Source organism: Pan troglodytes, chromosome 1 (genome assembly GCF_028858775.2).
Source record: "Pan troglodytes isolate AG18354 chromosome 1, NHGRI_mPanTro3-v2.0_pri, whole genome shotgun sequence".
In the NCBI taxonomy this organism is placed as follows: domain Eukaryota; kingdom Metazoa; phylum Chordata; class Mammalia; order Primates; family Hominidae; genus Pan; species Pan troglodytes.
Window position 1 is genome coordinate 68205675 of NC_072398.2, and position 19712 is coordinate 68225386.

General features: G+C 54.6%; 1 protein-coding gene across 4 annotated transcripts in view; it reads right to left on the minus strand.

Moving 5' to 3' along the window:
• KIAA1614 overlaps positions 1 to 17504 on the minus strand; it is a 39401-nt gene extending 21897 nt beyond the window's left edge. For all 4 annotated transcript variants that reach the window (XR_010151718.1, XM_009439275.5, XM_016933624.4 and 1 more), the window contains exons 1-4: positions 16279 to 17504; positions 12492 to 13438; positions 11676 to 11739; positions 1034 to 1177 (exon numbers count right to left, since the gene is read on the minus strand). Coding sequence is in view for 3 of the 4 variants with exons in the window: in XM_009439275.5 (XP_009437550.4) it covers positions 1034 to 1177; positions 11676 to 11739; positions 12492 to 13438; positions 16279 to 17240 (2117 nt within the window). In the remaining variant the exon portion in view is untranslated. The remainder of the gene's footprint in view (positions 1 to 1033; positions 1178 to 11675; positions 11740 to 12491; positions 13439 to 16278) is intronic.
• Between the last annotated feature and the right edge of the window lie 2208 nt (positions 17505 to 19712).

The window sequence follows — 19712 nt, forward strand, 5'->3', positions numbered from 1 at the left end:
GGGGGCAGTCATGTGTGTGATGTGCTGGTCTGAATGTCCTTGACCTTGTTGTTTTCCTACCTTACCATGGCTGTAGCATTATGAAATCAGGGATGACATCCAAATCTTCAGTTCTGATCTCTCCTCCTCTAAAGATCCTGTATCCAACTGCCTGGTGGGCATTTCCAGTGGATGTTCTGGGACCACCTCCCCCTCCAATGCCTGACCCTGCACTGAGGCCTCACCCCTCGGCTGAGGCCCCACCAAACACACAGACACCGAGTCAGAACCCTGGGCTCATTCCAGATGCCTCCCTTCTCACACCTCCCACACCCCTGCAACTAAATGAGGAGTCATTAGAGCTCACAGTCCTGCAGCACTCACTGCATGGCAGGCGCTGTTCTAAACTGTACACGTATTAGCTCACATAGCTCCACAGCAACCCTGTGAGACAGGCACTGTTACAGTTACCATTTTGTGGGTGAGGAAACTGAGGCACACAGACTTCTGCAGAGGCACCCAGCTAAGTGCCAGAACCAGAAGTCAAGCCCGCATGGTCTGGCTGTAGGTGTTGCGCTCCTCTGTCGCCTCACTAAGCCTGCTTGCCAGTGCCTATCTTGCACTGCTTGCCAGTGCATATCTATACTTCCGTCAAGCCTCAGCTAAGAAGTCACCTTCTCTCAAGAGCCTCACCTGTCCTTTCCAGGTGGAGTTAACAGTTTCCAGTTCAGCACACACACTTTCCCTCTCTCACACCACAGTCCACATAATTGAATATCTGTTTGCCTCTCTCCCTGGAGACTGTGACCTCCATCCCCCCAGGGATCCAGATCATGTTTCATTCATCTTTGTATCTCAGTGCCTGACTGTAGGCCCTCAGGAAAGGTGTGTTGACTGACTAAATAATCAAAGCAAGAGCCTTATATGGAAAACACACAGACACACACACACACAAGGAGCGAGCAGCAGCATTTGGCTAGATCCCACTTCTTCCCACTGCTGACTGTTTCCTGCTATGGCCCTCCCAGGCTAGCCTGGCCCAGGTCCCACTCACCGGCTGCCCTGGGTAATGGTGGGCACGATGTCATGGCTGGCACGGAGGGGCCGGGTCCTGGCCTTCATGCGGGCACGCTGCAGCAGATGCGTGGCTTCCTCATGCCTGGGGCTCAGCACAGGCTCCGGGTTGGGACCAACGGTCCTGCAGCGTGGCACACAGGCCAGGGTGGTGGGGGAGGGATTAGAAGAAAATAACGCAGATTAGGAGGGCTTTAGCAGTGTCAAGCACTGGCTGTGCCAGAAAAAGCCCTGCATGTGCAGCCTTCCTCCTCTAGCACCCACGCACAGGGAACCCAGCCTGGGGGCCTGGGGCCTGGGGCTGGGAAATGGCCCTGCGTGGCTCTGGATGGGGGCTGGGGAGCTGGCCCGGCCTTGGACATCTGCTCAGGCACTGGAGGCAGAGACCTCAAGAGGATCTAGAAAGGGTAGGAGAGTCTCCAGATTATTCTATTGTTCCTTCCCCAGGCAGACAGCAGGAGCTATCTGGGAGGAGGAGGGAGAAAGGGCCCGGGGTTGTTGAGCTGGGCCTGTGCCCAGACAGATGGTCTCTCCACGCATCACCTCTCTCTCCTTCTGTCTCTCTGCACCCACACACAGCACCACACTAGTACCCACTGCAGATGCAAAGAATCAGGGCTCTGTCCAGCATAGATTGGGCCCTTTGGGGGAATGGCATTTTTATAAATCCTGGTGTTTTCTTGCCTTAGTCCCAATCCAAAACCATCAGGCACCAGCTCAGGGCTCACAGGCTCAGGGCTGAGAGAAATTAAGCTGGACCCAAACCAAGCCAGCAAGTGGCTCGATTTTCATAATAAGGGTCCTCCACCAGCCCCCACCCCCTACCAGATGTGCTGCCTCCCTGGCCAGTCCAGAGTGGCAGAAAATGACAGCAGTCTGTTTTCAAAGCTGTCTCTCAGCCAGTGACATACAGCCCGCGCTGGGTTACAGCTATAACAGCAACCCACAATCTCCCACTGACAAGACGTTGTTCTCCACGGAGCTTGCTCTCCCCAGCCAGGCTGGCCGAGGGCAGGTGTTCTCTCCACTTGACAGATGAGGGTGTCCAGAGCAGAGAAGAACGCTGGCAGATTGTTCAAGGTCGAACGTCAATTGCAAGCCGAGCAGAGCACACGACAGCCAGCCCACTGTCTCCAGCATTGTTCCGCACCCTCTGTCCTCTCCTGCCTTGGGTCTCAGGGCAGGCAGAGGATGTTTGTGGCTGGGGGCAGACACGCTCTTTGGGGTAACTTCATCATCCCCACTGGCTGCCCCTGTCCTCGCCATCACATATGCTGGGCTGTCCTCAACAGTGAGGGTCCACAGGGCTCTAGCAGGTCCTGATCTCAGACCTGCAGCCCCTCACCATGGTCCTGACTGGGGGAAGGGACCAGGCAGTTTCCTGGGTGACAGAGATGTGAGTGGAAATGGCACAGCTCTGAGGCCTCCAAGGAAGCCTTCCTTGGACATCCTTGGACAAACTCTGGGCAGACTATGATTTCTTTTCTTGTTTCCTTTTCTTTTTCTTCTCACTATTTGCATCAAACCCTGTTTTGGGGCTGCTGGGGAGCAGGAGGAGACTGCTAGAAGAAAGGCACCATCTGTGCCTGTGAACCCTGGCAGGGCCCAGGCATGGCTTTGGAACAAGGAGGGCTTTACTGGAGTGATGTGAAAGCGAATCTCCAGGCCCACTGCCCCGTGAAGCCTCCTTTGGCAGGAGAGGCCTCCCTCTGCACAGCTTCCCCAGCAGACAGCTCCTCCAAGGCGGCTGAGAGCAGCTGTGCTCCCTGGGGCTCCTGCTCTGACAGCAGAGATAATGAGGTTACCAGCCCGGAGAGGCGCCCCTGCAGCCGTGGGCCTCTGGCTGCCAGCCCGCACACTCGGAGCCTTCCGGTGACAGCTGTGGTTCCACGGCTGTCAGAGGGCATTTGTCACAAGACCTGGTGGGCAGGCAGGAGGGCCCCCAGGCAACTGGCCAGATGCTGCCAGGATCAGCCTTGCCCCCAGGTTTTAAAGCCATTTTCCAGCTTTGCTATTTCCTTTCTGCTCCCTCCTCTTGGAGCTGTTACTTTTTTTTTTTTTTTTTCTCATCAGCTGTCTTGCTTCAGTTCCTGGCAGACAAAGCTGGTTCTCCACTGATTAGAAAAGCAGGGCTTTTTAGGCGCCTAGAGGCATCCATGCAGTACCACACTGAGCATGGAGGAGTGGCAGTCACCTTCACAGACTGCAGCCAAGGTCAACGTGCACCCTGGTGAAGCGAGGGCCTGACCAGCCCTGTGGAGGGAAGGTGGTCTTTCTCTGAGGCAGGGAACAAGCAGGCAAAATGGGGTGGGTGCTGAGTCTGTCCCATCTCACTGTCCACCTCCCAGCTCCCAGAGTTGCTCTGGAAAATTCCTAGAAGGGTTGGGGTGGTCAGTGCCATGGCCAGGCAGAGGCAATTCCTGCCTAAGAAGAGACGGCTTTTTGCCACTGTCTTGAAAGTCTGCACTTCTGGAGCTCATTAGCTCAGAGGGTGGAGCATAGGAATAAAGTAGCTGAGTGCTTTTCCTCCCTGGGCCTCAGTTTCCCCATCTGCAAGCAGGGGGGGCTGGAGAGGGGAGAGGACTCACAGTGCTACCATGTGAGCCCAGATCTTTGGCCACATAGTCTGATATGCCATAAGGTGGGGTGTGGGATTTCGAGGTCCCCCCTTGGGGGAGTTCCCACCACAGATGTTTGGCCCTGACCGAGTGGCAGAGCCTATAAAGAGCTCATTGTTGGGGAAAACTAGAGTTCCACTAGAATATGCTGGCCCTTCCCCCACCCCTCCAGCCACCTGTGTCCTCGACTGGTTCACAAGGACAAAGGGCAGCATGTGGTCCCCTCCTGCTCTGGGCACTCCCGTCTCGGCCAGTTTCCTGGTGGGACAGGCTTAGCTAAGGCTTTGCTCTCCCTCCAGCCAGCTGGGGCAGGAGAACCACCATTGCTCTCCTAGCCAAGGAGGTCAAGGGGACAGAGTGGCCTTCTTCTGCAGCCATCATAATCCTGGATTAAAATAATAAGCTCAGCGAGTCTGTGTTTAACCCTTTCAACTCAGGTACATGGATGGGGAAATAACTGGGAATGTAGAGGGATCTGCCGCTTCCCAGATTCCAGGATGCACCCAGTAGAGGGAGAATATGGAGTGTACAGAACATAGAGAAACTTTTCTGCTTAGCATTTGTTCCATGTTTGCGTATTTGAAAGCTTTCTGATGACCACGAATAGAGCTCTCCTACTGTGATTCTGTGTGCAATTTTCTGAATGAGGGGAAGTGGAAAAGGTGCACCTGGAACTGATTCTGGGTCATGTGCTCCATGAGGGCAGGGACCTAGTCTCAGACTGTCATGCTTGCTTGCACAGGTCCCTTCTTCCCAAGTCTGCAGGACATGGACAGGACACAGCCTAGAGTGGCGGGGAAGTGTGTGGCTTGGGGGCAGCCTGCCTGGGGTTCTAATCCCTGGACAGCCACTTCCTAGCTGTGTCACCCTGGCAGGTTACTTAGGAGTTGAGCCTCAGTTTCCCTATCTGCTAAATAAGGGCTCAGTTGTTAAGATAAGTGAGAGTGACTCCTTTAAAAGAGATTAGCACAGAGCTGGGCACTTGGTAAGAGTCCATAAATGTTAGCATTTATTATTATTATTATTATTATTTTATCATTAGCACCATTGTTTTGTTAAATTACTCTCACCCCCTTACTAAGCAAAGGATGGAATCCCCAAATATGTACTAAAGTCACCTGTGACGAGATCACCTTGTCGTCAGCAAGGGGAAGGCATGTTTGAAATGACAAACACCATCTTGTAGCTGGAGGGGACCTGGTGGCTTTGCTCTGGACTTTGAAAAGCCCTTGACAGGGCTCCATAGAAAAGGTGGCTTCCATAGGATAGAAAACAGGAGGTGGCCAATTGGTCATGGAGGAAAGCTGACTCCCAGACAGTCAATAGGCCCTCCTGTCAATGGAGAAGGAGGAGTGGGAGTCCTTAGGAACGGCAGCTGGGAGAACCCAACTCCTTCAACACCTTCAAAAGGATCTGTGTGGAGGCCTGCAGTGCACGCCTAAGATGCTGACTTCTGAGGAGAGCAGAGCCACCCTGCCCCTGCCTTCCTGAAGATGAACAGATTCCCTGCTGAGCCCCAGAAGGAGGCTTTGGGCTGCCCCTTTGGTGAGAACCTCTTGGCCTCAGGTGTGGGACCTGGGTGGCCACAGAGGAGGCAGGTGTCTGAGATGCCCTCCGATGGGGGACCAGTGGCCTGTTCAACTCTGGCAGGCAGAGGAGAGGGCTTTCTTTCCTAGAATTTCAGACTGGCTCCCACCAGATGAATTGCCTTGGGTAAATTGACTTTCTCAAGCTCCTTGATTGGTAAAGATTGGGACCATCATGAGATTTTCATGTGTGGTGTGTATGTGGGTGTGGCAATGACGCAGCATGGGACAGGGTATCTGGAGGATCCAGGTGGCACTGGGTTTGTGTAGGGCTTCCTTCTCCACCCAGGGTGAGACACTGGGAGCGTGTTAAGTATCCTAAAACACTGTTGAGTGGTTACATTTAATTTTTTCTTTTGCTTTAGTCTCAGTGGGGCTGGGAGTGGTAAGGGGGCTTTCCTTTGTGCATGTATATCAGTGGGGCAGGATGGGAGCTGGGGGTTGGTAAGGACAGGCAGGGGCTCAGCCGTTCTTCCGTTCTTGGTTACACCCGTGCCCTGGGGTGTTCTCAGGCACCTCTACAGCTCTGGGCATGCTGGGGTGGTGCCGGGATGGTGGGAGTGTCTCTTCTCCCGCACTCAGCCGGGACTCCCCATGCCTCCTTGCTGAGCCCTTACTCACACTCTTTACGACGTGCCTCTGCCAGACGTTTCTGAGAGCCTTTCCCTGCACACACTTGCAGGCACTGGGGCCCGGAGACAAGAACAGCACAGTTCTTGCCCCAGGAGCTCAGGGAGGAGATACACCAGTGCCAGCTATGGCTGCAGCCGGTGCAGGGCACGGTAAGAGCAAAAGTGGCCAGTTCCATGTGAAATTGCACTGGATCACACCCAGTGGCCAGCTCGCAGGGGAGCTCTGTGCTTCTGTGATCTAATAAATAAGGATTTGGTCCCCACTCCTGGCACCTGGCACACAGCTCCTAAACCCTTGGAATCTCAGGAATGAGCAGAGTGTCTTTTGTATGGTAATGAGACGGCTGGTGGCTGAGAGTCCCTAGATAGCTTCAGGATGTGGGCTGGTCACCAGAAACACCAATCATTTTGAGGGTTGGAACATTAAGCCCCACCTCCTAACCTCTGTCAGGGGAGAGGGGCTGAAGTTTGAGCTGACTCGCAGTGGCCAATGATGTAATCAATCATGCCTACATAATGAGGCCTCCACAAACACCCAAAGGACTGGCAGGACAGCTTCAGGACAGCTGGGCTTGTGAAGGTTTCTGGGGGGTGATGCCCCATCTCCCATACCTTGCCCCATGCCTCTCCTCACATGGCTGTTCGTGTCTTTTATAACATTCTTCATAAGAAATGGGTAAATGCAAGTAAAGTGTTTCCTTGCATTCTGTGAGCCGTCCTATAAAATTAAACCCAAGGAAGGAACAGTGGGAACCCCGATTTATAGCTGGTTGGTCCGAAGTGCAGGTCACAACCTGGGACTTGCAATTGGCATCTGAAGTGGGCGCAGTCTTGTGGAACTGAGCCCTCAACCTGTGGGGCCCGATCCTATCTGCAGGTAGACAGTGTCAGAACTGAGTGGAATCACAGGGCAGCCAGCTGGGGTCTGCCGGAGAATTGCTTGGCAGGTGGGAAACATCTGCACACGCTCTGGTGGCTCGAGGTGAAGTGCTCTGTGCTGTGTTGAGTGTGTGAAAGTAGGAAAAACATTTTGGTTTTTTCCTATCTCAGTTTCCAAAAATGCTAATTAACATATTAAGCTTTAAAAGCCTGAGATTTTTCTCACAGCTGAGGGCCTGACCACTTGAACCACAGGCCAAGCCCCTGAAATTCTTTAGGGCTGCCTGTCTTTAACTTAGAGTCTAGAAACTGCTTGAGGGGAGGGAGTTTTTACCCCCCAAGGAATCCCAGCAGGGGCCTGAAGATCGGGACCCGCCCTCCCCTTCCCCTCGCCTGTGTGAAGTGTTTTGGTCCGCGATCACTCACAGGGATTTCCTGAAGGGTGTGTACACCAGGGACTGGGCTTGTGGATCCCCACAGGGGCACGACTCCATCACAGGGATGAGGGGAAAATAAACAACCTAGGATGTTCCCTGCACTTCCCTCATCACTACAGCACACATAAAACAAAACCGAGACCTTCTCTGCTCCCTTCTCCCTGTAACTAAAGCCCCTGCAGACACACTCAGGACCTGGGGCCTCCCAAATCACACACACAGAGAAGGTCCTGATTTGCACCAGGGTGTGCCTGGGCCATGCAGAAGCACCGCCTCTATGGAGACGGCGGAGGAGGCCGAGGGCCTCGGGCTGGCCGCCCTGGCGCGGGCTCCTGAGCCTCCGAAGTGGATTTGGTGCGGGGTCTGGAGCCAGCGTTGCCCTGATTGCTGTGCTCCTCACTGTCACACCCTTTCACTTGTGCTAGGTTACCGGGATCCTAAGGCGATCTGCGTTCCCAGTATGTCTCTCAGAGGCTCAAGGAAGGGAAGGGGCCAGAGCTGGTACAGAGAGAGCCTGAGCGCGGCCCCCTATTTCAATGTCCTCCCACTTCTCTCTTGTGAGTCCTTCCAGGCACAGATCCCTTTTGCCCTCTGTGAGGCCCAACGTCTCACCTCATCCTCTCCCCCAAAATCCAAACCCCATTTCCTGAATCATCCTAATAGTGACCTAGGAGAAAAATAAGCGTATCCCATGGAGTCCATCACCTGCCCTTCTTTGCCCACACCTGAGAACAGAGCAGGCTGGGAGGGGAAGGAGACCCCCAGATCCCTAGCCCAAGGGGTGGCCTGTGGGGGCAGGGACAGCGCGGCTTGTGGCAGTGCTGCACGATGGCAAGAGCGCAGCCCTTGGGGCCGGCAGCCCTGAGTGCAAAACCTGGCTCCAATACTTGGCAGCTAGAGGACCTGGGCAAGTCCCTTAACTCCCCCCGCCACAGAGGTCTCTCTGTCAGTGAAACAGGAACAATAAATACTGTCAGGCCTCTGAGCCCAAGCTAAGCCATCGTATCCCCTGTGACCTGCACCTTTATGTCCAGTTGGCCCGAAGCAAGTGAAGAATCACAAAAGAAGTGAAAATGGCCGGTTCCTATCTTACCTGATGACATTACCTTGTGAAATTCCTTCTTCTGGCTCAAAATCTCCTCCACTGAGCACCTTGTGACCCCCGCCCCTGCCCGTAAGAGAAAAACCCCCTTCGATTGTAATTTTCCTCTACCCACCCAAATCCTATAAAACGGCCCCACCCCTGTCTCCCTTCACTGACTCTCTTTTCGGACTCAGCCCTTCTGCACCCAGGTGAAATAAACAGACTTGTTGCTCACACAAAGCCTGTTTGGTGGTCTTTTCACACGGACGTGCGTGAAAAATACAATTTGTTATTAGGATAAAATGGGAAAGAAGGAACAGCACTTAGCATAGCTCTTGCCACATAATAAGAGCTCAAAAATGGCAGCTGCTGGCATGGGCTTTTGCCTGCCACTAGGAGGCTCCAGTCCTCTGCAACTGAGCCTTCTCTTGGCCCTCATTAGATGGGGGACAACCCTGGGGTTGGGGGCCAGGGGTCTCTTCCACATCTGACCCTTAGCCTTTAAGGTCCTGGGTCGTTGCCTCCCAGGCTGACTCCTGGTGACTGCCCCACACAAGCCAGGCCAGCCCCAGCCCGCCCCCAGCCCGCCCCCAGCCTGCCTGCTGTGTTGAGCTCTGCTGTCACCATCATGTCATGAGCTACTCATCCCATTGCCTGCAGAGCAGTAACCATTATGGACACCATCAGATGCATGCTAGGTTAACTTGGTTGTAATGGTTATTTGATTGCAACACTTGACTGAATGTGAAGCAGCACCTTAAACCCTCAGAAGATCCAAGGGGCTCATGACCTCATGAGTGAGGTCCTGCGCTTTCCTCCTGCCAGAGCACGTCCTGACTGATGTCCTGGGGCCCCCTTCGGGGTGGCCATCAAATGGTCTGCCACAGCCTCAGCATTCTGTCCCCAAAGTCCTAAGCCCCTTAGAACAGACACTAAGCCCCAGGACCCTGGCTTCGAGTGGCACTCCCGGGGCATAGAGCCGAGGGAAGCATGCCTTACTCCAGAGGTCTCTTGGGAAGTTCATTGATACAGAAGTAACATCAATCACTCCATCCTGCTCCGGGGAGAGAGGGAGCCCTGCAGGGTCTTGGGGACCACCTTTAATGTCTGCCCAGGAGACTCGGGGATAGAGCCAGACAGGGAACCCTATCTGAGGGGCTTCAAGACATGGCCCTATAGCCTGGGCGTCTACTCAGCAGGGACCTCACTGCAGAGCGCCAAGCGAGGCCAGCAGGGTACTTGGAATGACTCCCAAACAATGCGTGTTTCCCCACAACACTCTTTGCCCTGATCTCCAGGCACTCTAAGGGGACATTTTGTTAACAGTCTTTGAACAGGGTCCTAAAACTCACTAAGAGACCTTCTCTCTCTCTCCACACACACAGGCACACACCATACAGTACACAGGTACGCACACCCTGCCTGAACTCTGAAATGCAGCCCATGGATGCTGGGGGCCTGGCAGGTTAAACAATGGCCCAGAAACCCCAGTCCTGAGGATTCTACACAAATACCATCTCCTCACAGCACTAAGGGAAAGTCCCTCCTTCCCCCATGGTTGAGGTCTCCCCCTTGAAAATGAGGGGGCCTTATTCCTTAGTATCCAACGGGCTGTCAGGAGCTTTGGCTTCTCCTTTCAGCAGTGACCACTGAGCAGAATCCCCAGTGGCTGCATCTCCCCACTGGGCCCTTCCCTCATCGAGGGAGGAAGTGTGCAGGGGGTGGGGGCAGCTGCAGGCAGAGGCGGCACCACCTCTGCAGCAGAGGGCATCTGCCCCAGCCCTCTCCTCCAGGGCTCCGCACAGAAAGAGGGAAAAAGACAGAAGGCAACTTGAACAGGGGGCAGACAGGGGAGCAGAGCCGGCTGAGGCCCCCGGGCCTTTCTGTAGTCACGCTCCTCAACACTGTGGCAGGGCCAGCTGGGGACCAGAGGAGGGTCTGGAAACAGCGGCCAGGGAGGTAGGGGAAGAGATTCCTGGCAGAAGGGGAGGAAACTGTGATTCCAAATCATAAATAGCAAAGGATGAAGGAGCCAGACATCCCCCTCTCCATCAGGCCCTTAGGCAAGCAGAAGCCCAGTCACATGAACCTGGGCTGCCCTCACTTGGTTAAGGCAGGTGCGGGGGTGGGGGACTACGGTGGACTCAGTGTTTGTGTCTCCCCAAGATTCCTAGGTTGAAACCATATCCCCAGTGTGAGGGTGTCAGGAGGTGGAGCTTTGGGAGGTAAGTAGGTCATGGGGCATGGCCCTCATGAATGGGATTAGTGCCCTTCTAAGAGGCCCCAGAGGGCTGCCTTGCCCTTTCCTCCACCTGAGGGCACAGCAAGAAGGCACCATCTATGAATCAACCAAGAGCAGCCCTCACCAGACGCTGAATCTGCTTGTGCCTTGATCCTGGACCTCACAGCCCCCAGAACTGTGAGCAATAAATTTCTGTTAGTAAGCCACCCAAGCCTCTATAGGCTTTTTGTTATAGCAGCCCAAATAGACTAAGACAGAGGTCTGTCCACGTTTTCTGGAGGTGGTTCTAACTGAGTGGGATTTGTGCAGGAGCCGCCTTACACCGGAGCAGCAACCGTGTCGACCTCTGCCCTCCGCAGAAACCACAAGGCCTCGCAGAGGCTGACATCACCAGACAGCTGGGAAAACGAGAGCTCCAGGACCTCTCAGCCTTGTGGACCAGGAGCCTCGCAAAGACTGAGGCTGGGTTCAACCTCTGTGCAGGTGCCAGCTGCAGTCAGGCCTGCCGATGGCCCCACTCCCACCTTAAGTGTACTTTTCTCACCCTGCCTGGCTCAGGACACTGACCATGAAGGACAGGCAGCCCCAATTCCCCCGCTACACCTTGGTGGGTCCAGCTTCCCCAAAATATTTGGTGGAGGGGCTGGAGCGAAGGCCGTGGGATAGCATGGTAAGGTTGGAGATGAAATCTTTGACATGATCCCAGCACAACCTCTTGACTGGGAACGGAATTGGGGTAAGGCTTTGTACATTTTCCCCAATGATTTTCACAACCATGATCTCACTTCGGCCTCACAATGGTCCTGTGAAATGAACCAGACAGATGCTATTTCCCCAACTTTAAAGATAAAGAGGCCTGGGCAAGGGAAATGGCTCCATGAACATGGAGCAGGTAGTTAGCAATGCGCTTTGTTCCCTGGTGGTTTTGCTCAAGTAGCAGGGAGGCACCAGCCTGGGGGATGTGGCGGTGGGGGTTACTGGCAATTTCTGCAGGGTCTCAGGGATGATGACGTCCACTGGTCTGCTGGTGCAGGAGTCTGCCTGCCCTCTCACTTTGGGAGGTCTCTTACTGTCCTGATGCTGAGTAAATAGAGGGACCATGGTGAGGAGGGAGGGAGAGAAAATGTGGGCTCTGAGCTCTTACCTGTTCTGGCCGGAGTCCTGCAACGAGGTGCCCGAGGCCCAGTCCACATCCCCCACTGGTCGCTCTAGGATCCAGAACAGAAGCAGAGATCAGGACAGAGCCAGAAACAGGGCTCTCAGCTGCCACTTAGTGAACACTGAGGAGAAGAGTTTCTCCAGAAGCAACTTACTCCCCAGATAAATCCAACACCTTGCCTGAAAATTGGAGGCCGAGCCTGTCACGATGACTGCTGTGGGCACAGCCATATGCTGAGAGGACCACATGCCTGGGCTCAGGCATGCGGTGATGAATGAGCTTGTGAGATTTTGGAATGAGAAGGCAGGAGGGGAAAGAGGCTGTCCTCTAGGGTTTGGACACTTGTACATCCCATTGGTGCTACCGTCTGAGTTCAGCCCAGCTGCTAGAACGCCCAGCCTCCTTTTAGGAAGGGGTTCCTGTCTGCTTGCCCCACCAGAGGGCCCTCACTAAGGGGTGAGGGTATGTCACTTGAGGGAGAGGCAAAAAGCCACTCCGGAAAGGAATCCAAGCCGCAAAGAAGACATCATAGTGGCCTCTAACCCCAAGCACACAGGGTGGCCTCCCATTGGTCTGCAGGGTCATGGGGGGCTTCAGCAGACAGGCTGCCTGTGAGGCTGCAAAGAATCTATGTCACAGCCAAGAACAAGAGGCCATCCTGATGATTTTGATGACAGGCAACTGTCAGGCTCTCCCTCCTTTCCTGCCCCACTCCCTCTGTGGGACCCCCTCGTCCCCTTTTCCTCCCTCTGGATTCCCTCCTGCTCCCCCCACCACCTGGACCTACACAGTGAGCTTCACCTGGTGCAGCTGTGTCCCAGGATGGAGTCCAGGCGGGGGTTCCCACCTTGCGGGGGCTCTGCCCAGAAACGTTGAGCATCTCCTGCAGCAACAGGCGGTTTCTCTCCACCCGATCAGACAGGGACAAGACACTGCTCCCAGCGCCCAGAGCCTCCAGGTCTCCAGCTCTCCAGCGCTCACCCAGCAGGGCTGTCCTGGGGACAAAGTCCTCCTCGGAGGTCAGGGATGTGCTATCCAGATCTGCCTCTGTGACCACGCCATCTGGAAAATGGTAGGACCTTCCTGTCCTTGGGCTGGGAATGTGGATGATTTTGTTACAATGACCAGGACCCCCAGGCCGTCCGGGAGTAACTCCATGGATGGGGCTCTGTTGCAAAGAGCTGGGCCCCAGCAGCGGACCTCTGTCATGGTCAGGAAGTGTCCATTCGGCTTCTGGAGGCCACAGGCTCCCCCTGTTGCAGTACTCACGCCCAGGGGCAGGCGGCCTGGGAAGCCTGGGGCCTCCATCCCTGGCGGGTTGCTCCTCATTGATGCTGCCGTCCAGCTGCCCATCAGGCAGGTTTTGGGTATGAGGAGCCACCACAGCACCTGGCAGGAAAGACCCCTCTGATGGAGTCCCGGCTCTCCCTGCCTTGCCTCGTCTGCATTGGGGTTTCTTGGGGGATGACCACTCTTGGGAAGCAGAGCAGGGACTCACTCCCTGTTTAGCCACTGTCATCTTCTCCTTCAAAGCCCTCACCTTGGATTCCAGCACAGAGGGGCCTTGGAGCTGTACTCCCCATACCCTGGGAGGCTGGGGGGCCATCGGGCTGGATGTTCTGTTTTCCTGAGGGCAAGGCCAGGGTCTTGGGGGGTGTCCGTTATCCAGTTGTGGCTCAGGACCACTCCACTCCACAGCTGAGGTCCCCTCCATGGGGCTGGCTGTTCCACTCCCTGTCTTGGGCCCTCTGGAGGAGAAAACAGACAGAGTTCCTAAGACCCAGCACAGGACTAACCCCCACAACCTCCCGGGGCCCCAAAGTGTCTTGGTGTTGAGTCCTGTCCAGATGAAAGTAACCTGGAGACAGAGCAGGGGATGCTCTCTTGATCAGTGGTCTCCAACCTTTTTGGCACCAGAGGGACTGGTTTCATGAAAGACAGTTTTTCCATGGATCGGGGGCGGGGTGGGGTGGAATGGTTTTGGGATGAAACTGTTCCACTTCACATCATGAGGCATTAGATTCTCATAAGGAGCTTGCACCCTAGCTCCCTCACATGCGCAGTTCACAATAAAATTTGTGCTCCTATGAAAATCTAATGCCACTGCTGGTCTGACAGGAGGCAGAGCTCAGGTGGTAATGCTCACTTGCTCGCTGCCACTCACCTCCTGCTGTGCGGCCTGGTTCCTAACAGGCCACAGACTGCTATGGGCTGTGGACCGCTATTGGTTCGTGGCCCCGGGGGTTGGGGAGCCCTGCTATAGATAACGTGAAAGCACTTTTAAAAAAATGCAAGTCATTGGAGAGTGCAAATAAGTTATTGTTGAATTTTTTCTTCCAAGTCTCAGTAGTGTTCTAGTTTTTCTATCCCCATTTTATAGACGGGCAAAATGAAGCTTCAGAGGACAACTAATCCTATGCCAAATGTGGACCAGAGTGAAAACCAGGGTGATTTCCCAATCCCTGGCCTCTTACTTTGCTGAAGGGTAGTTTCAGTGGAGGATGCCCGCATCTGCTAACAGGCAACATGCTCTTCCCTCTCCAAGGGGAGCCAATGAGGATGATAGACATCAGGAAGACACCAAGCAGGATCTGACCTCCAGTAGAAGGTGCTGCTTCCAACCTCACCCCTGACCCCTGATGCACAAGCCACAGGACCACAGCATGGGGTTGAGCTCAAAGGGAGACCTTGACCAGTCAGGAACGCCGATTAGGCATCTGCTCTATGCCAGGCGGGACTGCAAGTGCTTTCAAACACACTCCCCCCAATAATCCTGTCCCTAACACAATGGCATTATTGACCAGGAGCGGTGGCTCACACCTGTAATCCCAGCATTTTGGGAGGCTGAGGCAGGTGGATCACTTGAGGTCAGGAGTTCGAGACCAGCCTGGCCAACATGGTGAAACCCCTCCTCCATTAAAAATACAAAAAATTGGCTAGGCGGTGGCTCACACCTGTAATCCCAGCACTTTGGGAGGCCGAGGCGGGTGGATCCTGAGGTCAGGAGTGCTGCTCACCTGTAGTCCCAGCTACTCAGGAGGCTGAGGCAAGGTAATTGCTTGAACTCGGGAGGCAGAGGTTGCAGTGAGCCAAGATTGCACCACTGCACTCCAGCCTGGGCGACAGAGCAAGACTCTGTCTCAAAAAAAAAAAAAAAAAAAAAATACAAAAAATTAGCTGGGTGTGGTGGCAGGTGCCTGTAGTCCCAGCTACTTGGGAGGCAGAGGCAGGAGAATCACTTGAACCCAGAAGGCGGAGGTTACAGTGAGGCGAGATCCCGCCACTGCACTCCAGCCTGGGCGATAGAGCGAGACTCTGTCTCAAAAAAAAAAAAAGAAAAGAAAGAATGGCTTTATTATATACTTCTACAGATGGAGAAACTGAGGCACAGATTACAATACACAGGTGCCAAGAGGAGGCCCAGTTTGGAATCCAAAGCTTCTCATTCCAAGCCCAGGCCTTTTCCAAAACATGTAGTGATCACTTAACCCTACTCCCCTTATTCTGTAAATGATAATGTTCCATCCCCAGAGGCTAGGTGGCTTGTCAGCGCTGCACAGATCCTTAGCAGCATGGCTGATGTTTACCCCTTCACAAGGAATGAAGGTGAGCAGGGGTTTGACTCAGGGTGTTGCATGCATATCTACGTGCCACAGCGTTTTAATATTGATTCTACCTTCTGAGAAAAATACAACTTTAATATCATACATCTAGATGTGCCCCACTTGAAGTAAACTTTGTGCATAAAAATCCTTATGTGTATACACTACAAATTAGGAGTTATCCACTTCATAACACGGACCAAGTATTCACCATAAAATTCTCTTAAATGGCAAGTCTCTCTGTAGTCGTTTATTACAATTCAATTTATACACAAGCTTTCAGGAATGCACATATTTTATAAAGCAAACTACACATATAATGCGAAATGTCACACCAGTTTTAAGCCAGTAAAGTTTAAGGATTATCTTTAGGAGGACAGAAATAATTTGTTCTATGAGTTAATCTAGAATGCAGCAAGTTTCTCTTTGCATCTCCTTCTTCTCCTCTAAAGTCCAATCCAGAAAACAGGGGATTAGAATGTAATATGAGCAATTTCTGTTAAGTTAAAATAACTTTTTGTTTTGGGGGAGGCTGAAGCCAGAGGAGGCCGGGCTTGAGCCCGGGAGGTCGAGGTTGCAGTGAGCCATGATCGCACCACTGCACTCCAGCCTGGGCGACAGAGCGAGACCCTGGCTCCAAAAAATTAAAGTAAGAATTGTTGATGGGTAAACTCTGGAACAGCACGCCAGAGACCTTAAAGAATGAGACCCTCCCACTGGAGTCCCCTGGGCACGGGCTTTCGGGAAGATCGGTCAGCTCGGAGCTGCCTGGTTCTATGGCCCAAGCACTGTGATGTATTTCCCCTAACTCAGAGGGGCCAAACGAAGATGGACGTGAAGGGCGGGCCTCCCCACGACCCTTCCAGCTCCGAGCCCGTGGGAGGCCCGCTTCCCAGTGGCCAGGGCGACCTGGGCTCCCCGCTCCTCCGCCCCGCCGGTCCGCCGCCCCCGCCCGGCCGGCCCGGCGCTGCCTCCTCTATACTCACTGGGGGCTGCCGCCCGCGGGTTTGGCCGCCGCCGCCTCTGTCCCCTCCATCCCTCGGAGAGGCCAGGCCCTCTCCAGCCCCTTCTCCCTCCCAGGCCAGCTGCTGGGTTCGGGGAGGGACTTCCAGCCCCGAATCCCGGGCCGGAGCGAGTGCGGCCCGCAGGCCTCGCCCCTCGGGGCGCGGCCGACCGGGGGTCCGGGACGGCGCCGAGGCCGGGCCAGCTCCCGGCTCTGCGGGCAGCCCCCGGGCCCCGGGTGGGTCTGGCCGACGCAGCGCCCCACGGGCCGCACTCCCTCCCGGCGAGAGGACGGGAAGCGGGGTCGGGCAGGGAGGGCGCTGGCAGGGAAGGAAGTGGCATCAGCTGTCCGTTCACGGCTTTGCCGTGGAGGGGAAGAGCGGCCAAGCCCGCGCCTTCCCGGCCCGCGCTGGGCAGAGGGAGCCGAGCGCGGAGAGGTGGGGCCGCGGGAGGGGCTGGAGGAGCCGGGCCTCGGCCTCCCACCCCGCCCGGAGCCCCGCGGGGCCGCCTCTCCTGAGCCGCGGCCCAGGGAGCGAGTGTCCCCGGCCGTCAGAGGCGCGGGATGGAAGTCCAGGGCGGCCCCGAGCTTGGGGACGACGGGGCGGCCGCCAGCCTCGCAGGGCGGTGGCCCCTTCCCCGCGGGAAAGCGGGCGCAAGAGCGGAGGCGCGCGGGGCGCACGGAGGCCGGGGAGCGCGGGCAGGAGCTGGGGGCGCACCACGTTCTCGCCGGGCTCCGCGCGCCGCTGGTAACCCTACACCCAGGGCTCGCCTTTCGGGGTGGAAGCTGAGGAATGCCTTTTGTGTGGACAAGTTTTCCAGAGGAGCCGGCCGCCCTCTCTGTGGGGCCGTCCATCGCTCCGTAGAGCCGTTTCCTCCGAGGCCAAGGTCGTTGGTTCCCGCTCTCCAGAGGCGTGAGGGAAACCCGGAGGGAACGCGGTCCGCGCATCCCGTCTGCCGCGGTGCCGGAATTGCCCGCCGCCGCCTTGGGTGGGGACCGGTTCTCAGGGTCCTGGGGACTCTCGAGCAGATCACTTTCCCCAGCGCGGGGCGGGGGTCGCAACCAGGGGCATTCCCTGCAGCCGCGGCCCAAACCGACGGAGCTTGCTTTCTCCTTCCACCCAGAGGGGGTGACCGAGCCTCACCTATTTCCAAGCCTATTTTTTCACAAAGACGGGAAGCAATAAAAGTGGCCTCAGGAGATTCCGGAAATCTCTACAAAGAGAAAGTGCCCGTTCATCTTTCCTTCAGCCGACTGGCTTCACTGTGAAGCATGGGGTAGTTGTGCACCTCCAGATGACAGGACAGACACAGCAACAGTAAGGGCCGCGCAATATGTACCCGGGCAGGGGAGGAGGGGAAGGAAGTTTTCTAGAGGGGCTGCCTCTTGAGTCAGGAGGGGGTTACTCTGCACAAGGTGGGGGAAGGGGCGTCTGGCAGGGCAACAGGAGAGCGGAGCCTGGGGAGCTGTGAGTGGACTGGCGTCTTGGCAATCTAGGAGCTTGAGAGATTATCCAGTGCAAACCCTCTGTGTCACAGTACAGGCCCAAGGTTACGTCAGAGGCTTCGAACCAGAGCGACTCCATCTTGTGTGAGGGCGAGGAAAATGACGCTGGGACTTGCTGGGCCACATTCCCAGTGAGTTAGCTATACCCAGCTTCTAGATATTTACGGTTAAGAGAACAAATTAATAACGTTTACTAAACAGACCCAGATTTAGGAGTGTCCTGATATCCTGATATCTTGAGAACAGACTCATTTGTAATTATGCTTTAAAGTTAATAATATCGATTATTGCAAAATATAGTAATTAAGAAAATTAATCCTTTATCACAAACCCTTGTAGCACAGCACATCTCCCCATGATCTTTTTTTATCCTGTGTAAGCGAGTATTGTACCCAGGGTGGATGCGTTCCTCCTCGTACTTTCCAGAACTCCCTCCTCTGTCTATGGAGTAGCTGTACTTTCACCACTTTACTTTCTTACTAAACTTGCTTTTGCTTTGCACTGTGAACGCACCTTGCTTTTTTTTTTTTTTTTTTTTTTTTTGAGACAGAGTCTTGCTCTGTTGCCCAGGCTGGAGGGCAGTGGGGCGATGGATTCTCCCACCTCAGCCTCCTGAGTAGCTGGGGCTATAGACATGCACCACCACGCCTGGCTACTTTTTGTATTTTTAGTAGAGATGGGGTTTCACCATGTTGGCCAGGATGGTCTCGAACTCCTGGCCTCAAGCGATCCACCTGCCTCGGCCTCCCAAAGTTCTGGGATTACAGGCATGAGCCACCACGCCCAGCCTTGCCCTGAATTCTTTCTTGCGAGAGATGCAAGAACCCTTTCTTGTGGTCTGGATTGGGACCCCTCTCCTGTAGCAGTTACACAGCTCTGGTGACAGGTGGTCTCCAGGGTCCTGGGTGGCCTCTTCCCTCCCCTAAACTCACCATGTTCCCAGAACAAGAAGTTCCTTTAACAAAGCATTGACTGCTTTTGCTTTTTAGTATTGATCGCTTCACAGAGTGGTGCCTGCACTATTTGCAGTGGGCATACTGGCACCAGGCATTGGCTAAGCGGTTTAAATTCATAATCTCGTATTTCAGCCTTAAGAAGTAGGCAGTGGCTATTGTCTCCTTTCTTTTTTTTTTTTTTTTTTTTTTTGAGACGGAGTCTCCCTCTTTCACCCAGGCTGGAGTGCTGTGGCGCTATCTCGGCTCACTGCAAGCTCTGCCTCCCAGGTTCACACCATTCTCCTGCCTCGGCCTCCCAAGTAGCTGGGACTACAGGTGCCCACCACCATGCCTGGCTAATTTTTTGTATTTTTAGTATAGATGGGGTTTCACCGTGTTAGCCAGGATGGCATCGATCTCCTGACCTCATGATCTGCCCGCCTGGGTCTCCCAAAGTGCTGGGATTACAAGCGTGAGCCACCACGCCTGGCCTATTGTCTTCTTTCTATAGACACTGAGTGTAAGTGAACGCCCCAGGATCCACAGCTGGGTAAGCTGCAGTCCAGCCTCCCAGAGTCCAGGCCCTCATGCCAGTACACTGCACAATGCTGTCGCCAGCATCTGCCTGTTCAACATGGAAAGATTTAGTTTTAAAAAAAATCAAAAGATTTGTGAAAAAAATCATGAAGTGCTGTGATACTGAAAATGTGCTGGCACAGTGGCTTGGCCCTTCCTGGCTTTCTTATTCCTGCCGTCTAAGTTAAAAGCCCCTCAAGACTCCTTCTTCTCCTGCATGCCCAGTGTTAAGCCTGACAGCAGCAACACTGTTACTATTATTGGGGGCATCCTATGAGCTAAGGTACCCCACATAGGATCTTTTACATCTTTACAACAACCATGCAAAATAGGTATAGTGTATCTCCACTTTAGTGATAAAGAAATCGAGCTGCAGAGAGGTTAAGTAGCTTGCCCAAGGCCA